Source organism: Panthera leo, chromosome Y, assembly GCF_018350215.1.
Source record: "Panthera leo isolate Ple1 chromosome Y, P.leo_Ple1_pat1.1, whole genome shotgun sequence".
Classification (NCBI taxonomy): Eukaryota; Metazoa; Chordata; class Mammalia; order Carnivora; family Felidae; genus Panthera; species Panthera leo.
The window spans coordinates 218161-229529 of NC_056697.1; the positions used below are offsets into that span (position 1 = coordinate 218161).

The 11369-nt window shown below is 70.3% G+C and overlaps 1 protein-coding gene across 1 annotated transcript; it reads left to right on the plus strand.

Moving 5' to 3' along the window:
* Positions 1 to 35: 35 nt before the first annotated feature.
* LOC122212637 (cohesin subunit SA-2-like) lies at positions 36 to 11369 on the plus strand. The gene is made up of 11 exons (XM_042926563.1): positions 36 to 124; positions 1212 to 1288; positions 1696 to 1783; positions 2049 to 2129; positions 3291 to 3383; positions 4552 to 4711; positions 6577 to 6725; positions 7489 to 7590; positions 10087 to 10238; positions 10687 to 10824; positions 11236 to 11369. The coding sequence occupies exons 1-11, from the start codon at positions 74 to 76 to the stop codon at positions 11276 to 11278; spliced, it is 1134 nt and encodes a 377-aa protein (XP_042782497.1). The 5' UTR covers positions 36 to 73; the 3' UTR covers positions 11279 to 11369.

Sequence of the window (11369 nt, forward strand, 5' to 3'; positions counted from 1 at the left end):
CTACGGCGCCTACTGCTGCGAGGGGGGCACCGCCCACTGCCAGGCCGCCCCCGCCTGCAGCCGGCTGGTGGACATGCTGGTGGACGCGCTGACGCCGCTGCTCGACGTGTTCCTGCAGCACGAGGTGCCGGCCGTGGGGGCGGGGCGTGGGACGCGGGGGCGGGGGTGGAGACGCGGAGGTGTCGCGGGCGGGCGTGGGTGTGCGGCGTGTCGTGCGGGGTGGGGAGACCTCCACCGAGGCGGGCCCCGCGCCGGCCGAGGACGCTCGGCCGCAGCCCTCGGCGTTTCGTCGTCGGGCGCCTGCTGGGGGTCGGCTCAGCGAACCCGGGGACCGGCTCTTGGTCTCTGGGGACGCAGGGTGGGTTCTCTGCGCCCCTGCCGTTCACCCCGCACCTCCGGTGGGGGCTTCTGTCCCCTGGGAGTGGGGAGATGGGGGGGGGGGGGGGGGGTCCACACATGGGCCTCACTTTCCCCCAGGGGAGCCCCGTGAGCCCACAGAGGACCCAGTCTGACCGAGGCCGTGGCTCGCGTAGGCTCGGGCAGAGGGTTTCTGTGAAGCGCCACGTCACGAGCACTTTTGGGGGGGTCATCGTGTTCCCGGGGTAGTCCGAGAGCACACGCGTATCACGTGACCGGGCCGTGTGCCGATAAAACTTTATTGGCACCGACGGGCCGAGGGCCACGTGACCTGTGGACCAGGCGTCCAGCCCCGCTTTAGGCACTGTCCTTCTGAGGACCCGTCGCCACAGGCGGGGCTCCCGGTTCCTCTTGCGGCCCCCAGCCGAGGGCCTGCCATGAATTTGGGCGGGGGGGCGGGGGGGGGGGGGCTGGGGGTCCTCGACACGCTCCCCTGTGTGTTCTGCCCGCTGCAAAGTGGGAAATCTAGTTCCTGTAGCGGGTTCCTCACGGGGCCGCGCCTGAAGTGCTGGGAGACGGCGGATCTCGGGTCGTTTCCGTTCTTCTCGTCGTCCGCGCACGCGGGTTTGGGGACTGTCCCACCCTCCCCCCCCTCTTCTGCGAGGCTGGAGGCAGAGTGGCCTGGGGTACCACGTCCCGACCGGACAGTTTAAAGAGCCGCCTTCCGGGAAGTAGCAAGAGAGGAGGCTCCTAGGATGGAGGGCCGGCTCGAAGCCAGGGCCCAGGGCCCCGGGAGCCCCGCCCGGGACACGCGTGTCAGGCGGCCACCCCCTTGCCCTCTCCCTGCTGTGTAGAAACAAGGCCAGTTCCTGGGACACCACGAGATGGGTCGCATCTGCTCGACGCTGCGGAGACTGGTGGCCTTCTACAGGTGAGTGGGGTGACACGGCCGGCTCCCTCGGCGGGGGCACACGTGACCCCCCCAGCAACGTGCCCACTGTCTCACTCTGAGCCGTGTTCCTGTGTCCCGGGTGAGGCGAGGGGCGTTCAGAGCCTGAGGGGCGTCCCCGGGGTGGGCCGGGTGGCTGCGGGTTCCCCGGGAGCCCGTCCTGCCCGCCTGGGGCCCTGAGCCGCGTGTGCAGGAGCTGGGACCGCCTGGGCCACGCCCGCGCCGCGGTGTCCCAGAGGGGCCGCCTCGGCCATCTGGGGCGGGTGCCCCTCCGTCTGCCGGGAGGTGGTCCTGTGGCTCCGGGGGCTGCTGACCGGGTGTGGGCGGCTCACCTCGGGACGCTGGGGTCCCGGGCCGAGGTGGGCCCTGACACCCCCGTTTCTGGTCAGCACGCACGACCTGAGCAGCTGGAACCTGTACGAGAAGATGGACAGTCTGCTGACCCTGCGCAGGCACCAGGGCAGCATGCCCACCGAGGTGAGGGCCACGGGGTCAGGGGAGGGCGCCGGTGGGAGGAGGGTGCCGGGGCGAGAGTGGGTCCTGAGGTTCAGGGAGGCGGGAGGTCCTGGGGGAGAAGGACGGATCCTGGGGAGGAGGGTCCCGGTAGGGTCCTGGTGGGGGTGGGGAGAGGTCTGGCGGGAAGCAGGTCCCGGTGAGGGCTCGGGGTCTTGTGCAGGGGAGCATCCGCAGGTGGGTGTCCCGTCCGTGTCCCCAACTCCATGACAGGCCTTGTGTCCCGTAGGTCATCCACTGTGCACTGCAGTGCACCTACTATGCGCTCCTGTGGCAGATTGTTGCAGCCACGGACCGGCTGCCGCCTCAGGTGGGTGAGGGGTTGGGAGGGGTCCGGTGCGGGTGTGGGAAGGGTCAGGTGTGGGCAGGTGAGGGGCGGTGGGCAGCAGGTGCAGGTACGGGTAGGTGAGGGGATGGGAGGGGCAGGTGTGGGCAGGCGAGGGGCTGGGAGGGGTCGGGTGTGGGTGAGGGGCCAAGAGGTGCAGGTGTGGGCAGGTGAGGGGCGGTGGGGGAGTAGGCGCAGGTGTAGGCAGGTGAGGGGTGGTGGCGGGGCAGGTGCAGGGCGGTGGGGGGGGCAGGTGAGGGGTGGTGGGGGGGGGCAGGTGCAAGTATGTGGATTCCAGTTGTCTGTGACGGATGCGGCAGGCTGGGGACAGGGGACAGGGTCACCGCTTGGACAGGCATCCGCCCCCACCACTGCCTCGCGTGTGTCACCCTGGGGTCAGGCCTGGGCTCCTGGGATCTGAGTCAAGAGCTGACCTTGGGCCCCGGCCGACACGGCCCTCCAACCTGTCCGCCTGCCACAGGGAGCTGGGTTTAGATCCTCTCTGAGCACCTGCCCCGTGTTTGCTGGGTGGGACCCTTGACCTTGGTTACTGGCCAAACCAAGGGTAGCTTGAAGTCAGCCGTGCTTTGGGGCCGTATTTATGGCTGCCTGGAAACGTTCAGCCCTAATTCCTCATGACGAAGGACAGACGGGGTGGGGGCCGGGGGGGGGGGGGGGGGGGAGGAGGAGCATGTGGGAGGATGGCAGGTGGGGCGGGGTGTGGGGGACAGAGGGAGGTAGGGGAGGGGGACACGGGGGCTGGCGGAGGTAGACAGTGGGACGAGAAGGGGGGTGGGGGAGGGAGATAGTGCGGGAAGGGGACAGTGCGAAGTGGGGAAGGGGGAGGGGGTTGCGGGGGGGGGACACGGGGGTAAAGACGGGGGAGGGGGCTGGGGGGACGGGGTGACGATGGCAGTTTGTCTGCATCAGGCTGTGGCTGGAGGGCCGGCTCCCGTGGGCGGGGCAGGTGCCTGGCTGTGTCAGGTGGGGGAGGGGGAGAGGGTTGCCGGGGTGTGGGGGGGGGGGACACGGGGGTAAAGACGGGGGAGGGGGCTGGGGGGGACGAAGGCAGTTCGTCTGCGTGAGGCTGTGGCTGGAGGGCCGGCTGCCCTGACGGGCGGCCCCTGCCCTGTCGCTGTCTGGCAGGACGCGCTCCTGGACTTGCGCAGGCGGCTGATGAAGTTCTGCGTGGCCTGCCGCGTGTACCTGAGCCACCAGAGCAAGGTGCTGAGTGAGAAGGTGGGTGCGTCCCCGGGACGCTCACGGGGCGGGGGTCCCGGGGCGGCCGAGCAAGGGGAGGGGCGGTAGAGAGGCCCGTGCGGATCGGGGCCCGTTCGTGTTTTCGGGGACGGTGTTTGCACGTCGTACCGCGCGTCTCGCACGGTGACGCGTCCGCTTACGCGCACGAACGCGCGTGAACGTCCCGTTCGCATCAGCCCGTGCGCGCGCCCCCCGGTTGCGTGCAGTACACACGTTTGGCGTGGGGCCCTGGACGCCGAGCGTCGGCAGCTTCCGCACGCGGAGAGTCTTTAGGGCGATGTCACGTCTGCGGGGAGGCGGTTCTGACGGCTTCGTGACGCGGGACAAGCCCCTGCGCTTGGCGTGTCGTGTGTGCTCGTGACCTGCTGCTTCCTTTGGGGCGCGTGCGAACGTGCGCATGTGAGAGCGACCCCGTCGCGGTCTCAGATACCACGTGTCGCGGCCGACCGCTGGCTGAGGAGCAGGGCCCGAGTGTCCTTTCCGGGCTCCGAGCTGCGTCCTTCGTGACCCCCTCCCCGTCACACTGTGCGTCCGCGCGCCCTGGTCACTGCGGGTTTTGGTCGCGAGCCTGCATGTGGCAGACGTTTCCGCTCACCGTGTGAGTCGTTGCCTGCGTGTTGTGCGTTCGGGCGCGTCTGTCCCCTGCACGTGGCGCGTTTCTCGTGTGTGTGTGTGTGTTGTGTGCTTTGGATTGTGTCACGTGCGTGTCGTGTCCGGTGCGTATGTTGTGTTTGTCACACGGGTGTCCTAGGTTTCTTTCTCGTGTGCGTGTCGTGTCTGGGATGGTCACACACGGTTGTGTATTTGCGTTTCCGGTCTGCGGTGTCTGTGGCTGTCTGTTACCCGTAGGCTGTCTTTCCCGCCTGCGTGTGACGCGTCACTCTGTCAGCCTTGGGCGCTGGTGGCTGACGGCAGCTTTTCGACGTCACCAAGCGTCCCGTGTGCTGGTTTCGTTGGACCCTGTGTCATGGGCAGGGTGGGGTCGAGGCGGGGGGTGTCTTCGAGGGGCCGGCCGCCGTATCCCTCCCCGCACTCTGGGTCCCGCCCAGCCCTGGGTCGCCCACCCCTGGGAGCCTGTTGGGGGGCAGCCGGGGGCAGGCAGGGCATGACGTCCCTGTGGCTGCTCCGTCCCCCCTCACCCCCTCAGGCCTTCATCTTGCTGTGCGACCTGCTGCTCATCCTGAGCCACCAGGGGCCCGAGGACACGGGCCTGGGGCTGCTCTTCTTTGTGCCCGACCACATCCTGCAGGGCAGACTGCTGAGCTTCGTCAGGGAGCACGTGTTTCTGGAGGAGTCGGGGGCTGAAGGTATGCCCCCCCCAGGGGCCGTGGGGGGGTAACCCCAGGGAAGAAGGCTAGGTGGGGGCCGCGGTGGGGGAACAGAGTGGGGGGGTAACCCCGGGGTGGAAGGGTAGGTGGGGGCCGCGGTGGGGTGACGGGGGAGTAACCTTGGGGTGGAGGGGTAGGTGGGGGCTGCAGTGGGGGGATTGGAGGGTAACCCTGGGGAGGAAGGGTAGGTGGGGGCCGCGGTGGGGGGACGGGGGGGTAACCTTGGGGTGGAAGGGTAGGTGGGGGCCGCGGTGGGGGGGCGGGGGGGGTAACCTTGGGGTGGAAGGGTAGGTGGGGGCCGCGGTGGGGGGACGGGGGGATAACCTTGGGGTGGAAGGGTAGGTGGGGGCCGCGGTGGGGGGGCGGGGGGGTAACCTTGGGGTGGAAGGGTAGGTGGGGGCCGCGGTGGGGGGACGGGGGGGTAACCTTGGGGTGGAGAGGTAGGTGGGGGCTGCAGTGGGGGGATCGGAGGGTAATCCTGGGGAGGAAGGGTAGGTGGGGGCCGCGGTGGGGGGGCGGGGGGGTAACCTTGGGGTGGAAGGGTAGGTGGGGGCCGCGGTGGGGGGACGGGGGGGTAACCTTGGGGTGGAGGGGTAGGTGGGGGCTGCGGTGGGGGGATCGGAGGGTAACCCTGGGGAGGAAGGGTAGGTGGGGGCCGCGGTGGGGGGGCGGGGGGGTAACCTTGGGGTGGAAGGGTAGGTGGGGGCCGCGGTGGGGGGACGGGGGGGTAACCTTGGGGTGGAAGGGTAGGTGGGGGCCGCGGTGGGGGGACGGGGGGGTAACCTTGGGGTGGAAGGGTAGGTGGGGGCCGCGGTGGGGGGACGGGGGGGTAACCTTGGGGTGGAGGGGTAGGTGGGGGCCGCGGTGGGGGGACGGGGGGGTAACCTTGGGGTGGAGGGGTAGGTGGGGGCCGCGGTGGGGGGACGGGGGGGTAACCTTGGGGTGGAGGGGTAGGTGGGGGTCGCGGTGGGGGGACGGGGGGGTAACCTTGGGGTGGAGGGGTAGGTGGGGGCCGCGGTGGGGGGACGGGGGGGTAACCTTGGGGTGGAGGGGTAGGTGGGGGCCGCGGTGGGGGGACGGGGGGGTAACTTTGGGGTGGAAGGGTAGGTGGGGGCCGCGGTGGGGGGACGGGGGGGTAACCTTGGGGTGGAGGGGTAGGTGGGGGCTGCAGTGGGGGGATCGGAGGGTAACCCTGGGGAGGAAGGGTAGGTGGGGGCCGCGGTGGGGGGTCAGAGTGGGGGGGTAACCCCGGGGTGGAAGGGTAGGTGGGGGCCGCGGTGGGGGGGCGGGGGGGGTAACCTTGGGGTGGAAGGGTAGGTGGGGCTGTGGTGGGGAGACGGAGGGGTAACCCTGGGGCTGAAGGGTAGGTGGGGCTGTGGTGGGGGGTCGGGGGGGATGGGGGGTGTAACCCCGGGGCGGAAGGGTAGGTGGGGGGTCGGGGGGGATGGGGGGGTAACCCCGGGGTATAAGGGTAGGTGGGGGTGGGGTGCAGCGGGGCACCGTGGGGTGCTCCGCACCCGGGATGATGAGCTGCACTCCGCACGTGTCTGTCTCCCGTGCTCACGCGGTCGCGGAAGGGTCGGGGGAGCGCTGAGCAGGCGGTCAGGACCGGGAGACACAGGCACCCCGTGGCGCTCGCGGGCTCTGTGCCGTTGGGGCCACGGCGTCCGGTGGCGGGTCTGACCCGCGACCGGCCCCCGGAACGATGCCCGGACCGCGAGCACCTCTGGATCGGACTTCCCGCCGTGCCCGGCCGCGCCCTGCTCGCCTGCCACGCGGCCGTCCCACGGCTGAGCCACGAGGGGGCCGCGGGACGACGTGGCCGGCACGTGCTGTCTCCCCAGGTCCCAGCAGAATTTACAAGGAGGACGACGCGGACGAGCTCCACGAGCTGTTCCACCGGAGGAACATGCTGGCCGTGTTCTGCAAGCTTGTGGTCTACAACGTGCTGGATTTGAGCGCGGCCGCCGAAATCTACCAGTTCTACCTGAAGGTGCCCGTGCGGCCCTCCTGCCCCCCCCCCCCGCCCCCGCCCGGCTCCCCTGCCCCGCCCACTGCTGTCCTGCGCGACACACAGAGTCGGACGGACGGAGAGCACGGGTGGCCGCTGCCCGGTCTTCCTGGGTTCTCGTGGCCCCCACCACTTCCTGCGGACGAGCCCGGCGCAGCGCGCGTGGGGACCGCGTCCCCGTCAGCGTCACGTGTGCGTTTTTGTGGCACTGTCGTCTCTCCCCGCACCTGGCGTCGAGCGGGTTTCTTCACTCAGGACATCACGTGCTGTCTTTTAAAGCCGTTCCCTCAGTTTCGTGCTTTCGTCACTACCGAGACTGCGTGCGGCCGATCTTGTGACAGCAGGGTCCCGGGGCCGTGCGTCTGCGGGCTGGTGCAGTCGTGGCAGGGGCACGTCACGGTGGCTCTGAGAGGCCTCGCTCCCTTGCTCCCGGCCCTCCATGCCCGGTGGCCCTGCCCTCCCCACGGAGGAAGCGTCCCCGTGGGAGGGGCCCAGCCAGTCCTGGGAGTGCAGCTGGCCCCAGGACCTTGCTGCCTGATGGCTTCGGCTTCCCGGGTCCTGTGGACGTGCTCCCACCCGCTGGCCCTGACGCGGGGCCTGGTGGCCGGCGGGATCCACGTCCATCTAGGTCCTGGGGTTCGAGCTCCGTGGCTGTCCTTAGAGTTTGCAACGTGGGGACACGGTGTGGTAACGCGTCTGTGCTTGCCGCGTCCCTGTGCTGACGCACGCCTGTGTTCGCTCTCAGCATTACCATCACTTTGGTGACATCATCAAGGAGACCATGACCAGGACGAGACAGAATGACAGGCTCCGCAACGCGCTGTCCCTGCTCCTGTGCCTGCAGCAGGTGAGCGGTCTGTTCCGGAAGGTCGGGCGGCGCTCTGTGGCTGCTCCCCACGACACCAGGCACGGTCGCCGGGGCCTGGAGGGGCGGGCGCCCTCGGGGACGCACCGGCCGTGGGCACCGTCTCCTCGGGAGTCCCGCCCCCGCGTCAGTGGCCTGTGAGCAGCTGCTGGAGGGGACGGCACGTGCTGGCGGCTGGGTCGTCCCACGCCCCACGGACAGACAGGGCGGCTGAAACGTCAGACCCTTCTCCCTCCTGGTTCTGGAGGCTGCGGCCTGAGACCAGGGTGCTAGCGGGAGGGGGCGCCGGGGTCAGGTTCTGGGGAGGCCTCTGGAGGGCCACACACGGTCCCCTCTGCCGTGTCCCCACGTGGCTGTGGGCGGAGGGCAGGAGGCTCTAGGGACACCTTCGCAAGCACTAACGCACAGCGTGGGCCCCGCCCTCCTGACCTGATCTGCTCCCCGCCAGCTGCCACGGCCCCCTCGGCGGTCAGGCTTGCGCACGTGGATTCGGGGGACTGATTCAGTCCCCCGCAGTTGGCTTCCGCGGCCGGCCCCACCTCAGGGTCGTGGGACCTTTGTGTCGCGTTCCTCTCTGTTCAAGGACGGGGGGACAAAGGAGGATGCGGTCACGGGGTGTTGCGGGGACACGTGGCAGGTGGACGCGTGTGCCCACGGCTTCCTAGACAGAGGGGCGTCCCCGCGTCGTGGGGGTCAGGGGGCCGCCGTGCCCCAGTGTTGGGCTGGATTGTCCCCGGCGGGTTCCACGTGTGTCCTCGCACAGTGAACTGGGGGCGGGGTGTCCCTGACCCTCCGGGTGGGCGTCACCCCCAGCTCGGTCCACTGAACCTCAGGATGGGCGTCCCTCTGTCATGACACGGCGTGAGAGGGCGTCCGCATCTATTCTTCCATCCCGTGGTGGTCGGCTTACCCACATACGTGGCACCTGTGGCCGTGAAGCGTGGCTTGTTCCGTGCTCTGTTCTGCTTTTCACACGGGTGGGTCTGCCTCTCGTGTCACGACGGGCAAGGACGGGAGGGTGTGGCAGAGCCAGTGTTGACTTACAGGCCGGCAGGGTCTCTGGCGGACAGCCTGCGCGGTGGTTTTCCGGCACGTGGCCTCTGTTTGTGGGTTCTGGAGCGCGAGCACCTTCTGGACGCTCGCCCCGAGGCCTCCCTTTACCTCTGATGCTTTCCTGCCGTTGGTTCTTCCTCGGGCAGCGGCCTTGTTCCTCCCGTTGTGGGACGGGTCTGCACGTGACCTGTTCGGATGACCCACAGATGCCCCAGGGCACGCGTGGAACGTCGGCGGGCACGTCCCCGCCACGTCAGGGCCCGCTCTGCGTGTGCTTTCTCGGACTGGGAGCATCTTTCTGGCTCCTGGTTTTCTGTTGAGTCCGCCTCCGGGGCAGGCCCGGGGAGCTGCTGCTGAGCAGATGTGACGTTGCGGACTGGGGTGACCGCCGGAAGGTGCGGGGAACCCCGGATCCCCGTGTGGGCGGTCGCGGGTGCTCCCCCGGCACCCTGTCCTCTGCGGAAGAGGTCATCGGCGAGCGGCACTGTCGTCCGGGACCCGGTCGTCACGGGCACTGGCTCAGCTCTGGCCGGGGGCTGCAGGTCCAAGAGACGCCTCTCTGGATCTCTTGAGCCTCCGACCCCGGGGGGCGGGGGTGCTGGCCACGTGTCTTGTGTTGGCTGCTTGTGCCAGACAGGGGGCCTCCCTGAGGCACTAGGGTGGGGGGGGGGGGGCGTGGGGAGGGCCCAGTCAGGTCTCAAGGGTCCCGGCCCCTCTGCTGGCAGGGCTGACCCTCCGACAGAGATGCCTGGTTCACAGACCTGTCCTGCACCCCTCGGTTCTCCAGCCTCGACAGGCTCTGTGCAGGGCGGGCCGCCCTGGCCCGCCGCCTGCTGCACCCGGAAGGTGCTGGCAAGGGCGTGGCCGCCTGACCTTCATAAAACTCAGACCCCGCAGACGACAGGATCCAGACTCTGGACACGGGGCTCCCCCAACACTGTGGATGCAGTGTTTGCCCCTACTCAGGCACACGGCCCCCCCAGACCCTGGGACACAGGCTGCCCCCCCCAACTCAGGCACACCGGCCCCCAGATCTCAGACACAGCCTGCCCCCTCGGCCCCCCTACTCAGGCACACAGGCCCCCAGACCCTGGGACACAGGCTGACCCCCTCCGCCTCCGCTACTCAGGCACACGGGCCCCTAGACCTGGGCTGCTCCCCCTACCCCCCTTACTCAGGCACAGGGGCCCCAAGACCTGGGACACAGGGTGCCCACCCCCTACTCAGGCACATGGGCCCCCACACCTGGGACACAGGGTGCTTGCCCCTTACTCAGGCACACGGGCTCCCAGACCGTGGGACACTCGGTGCCCCCCTCTCCGCCCCCCCTACTCAGGCACACAGGCCCCCAGACCCTGAGAGCCCGGGGTCGCTGGCCCATGCCCAGCACGTCCCTGACCCCACTGGGTCCCTGCAACCCCCCAGCTCTTTCAGAAGCACATGGACACGTACGGTCTTAACTACGACCCCATCGAGTTAATCTGCGGCCCCTTCTACTCCATCCGGCTGCTGGCTCGCCGCTTTGCGCTCACGCTCGGCTTTGACCGCGCCCGGGAAGCCGCCCACCTGATCCAGAGGTCCGTGCCGGGGGCTGCCCTGTCCACACTGCCCTCTTCCCGACTACACCGCCCCACCTGACACCCTGCTCGTGGTCTGGGTCCCACCTGGGGCTGTGGTCCAGGGTCCGATACCCCGCCCCCAGGCGCGAGTCCCCCCCCCTCCCGTGTCCTCGGCACCTGCCCGACGCCCCGCCCACCTGCCTGCGTCCCCGCCCCCAGGCGCGAGTCCCTCCCCCCACCCCCAATGTTTCCCCCGGGTCCTCGGCACCTGCCCGACGCCCCGCCCACCACCTGCCGGCGTCCCCGCCCCCAGGCGCGAGTTCCACCCCTCCCCCGGGTCCTCGACACCTGCCCGACGCCCCGCCCACCTGCCGGCGTCCCCGCCCCGAGGCGCGAGTTCCCCCCCTCCCCGGGTCCTCGGCACCTGCCCGACGCCCCGCCCACCTGCCTGCGTCCTCGCCCCCAGGCGCGGGCTGGCCTACGCCTTCTCCGAGGCCCCGGTGGCAGAAGCGGAGGGGGGCCGCCAGCGCTACCCAAACCTCTGCTTCCTGCTCCTGCTGGCCGAGTTCTCCTGCAAGATCCCCCCGGCCGAGCGCGGGACCGCGTGAGTGCGCGGGGAGCCCCCGGGGGGCGGGGCTCGGGGGCGGGGGGCGGGGAGGGCGGGCGCCCAGACCAGGGAGCCGTGGCGAGCGGGGCGCGGACGCGGGAGGGAGGGTTCTGGGGGGGAGGGGGGACCGTCCTGTTCACGCCGCGTGTCCCGGCTCCGGCTCCGGCTCCGGCCCGTGCGCGCGCTGGAGGCCGAGGGCTCGGGGCTGGTCCGGGTCGGGGCCGCCGGGCTCCGCGCTGCAGGACTCACCTGCGCCCACCGGGTGGCGCCCCTCCGGCAGGCCGTGGCGGCCCCAGGGGGAGCGGGGGGGGGGGGGGGGGGGGTGGTGGCTCCTGAGGACCTCGGCGGGGTCCCCTCCCTCGCCCCCTCCCCCTCCCCCACAGCCCACGTCCTCTCTTTTGCCCGCAGACTCGCTCACTTCCAGGACTCCATACCCGAGGGGCGTACCTAGCTTTGGGGAAGGGGATATGAACCCCCTGCTCGTGTACCGCAAGTCCCTGATGAAGACGGACTACGTGCCCCAGACCGAGGAGGAGGAGGAG

Bases quoted from the DNA above. Each gene is read 5' to 3' on its own strand.
- LOC122212637 (XM_042926563.1), top strand. From the start codon at position 74: ATGCTGGTGGACGCGCTGACGCCGCTGCTCGACGTGTTCCTGCAGCAC. The intron at 1,289-1,695 runs GTGAGTGGGGTG...GTTTCTGGTCAG, and splicing joins AGACTGGTGGCCTTCTACAG to CACGCACGACCTGAGCAGCT. The intron at 7,591-10,086 runs GTGAGCGGTCTG...GCAACCCCCCAG, and splicing joins TGCTCCTGTGCCTGCAGCAG to CTCTTTCAGAAGCACATGGA.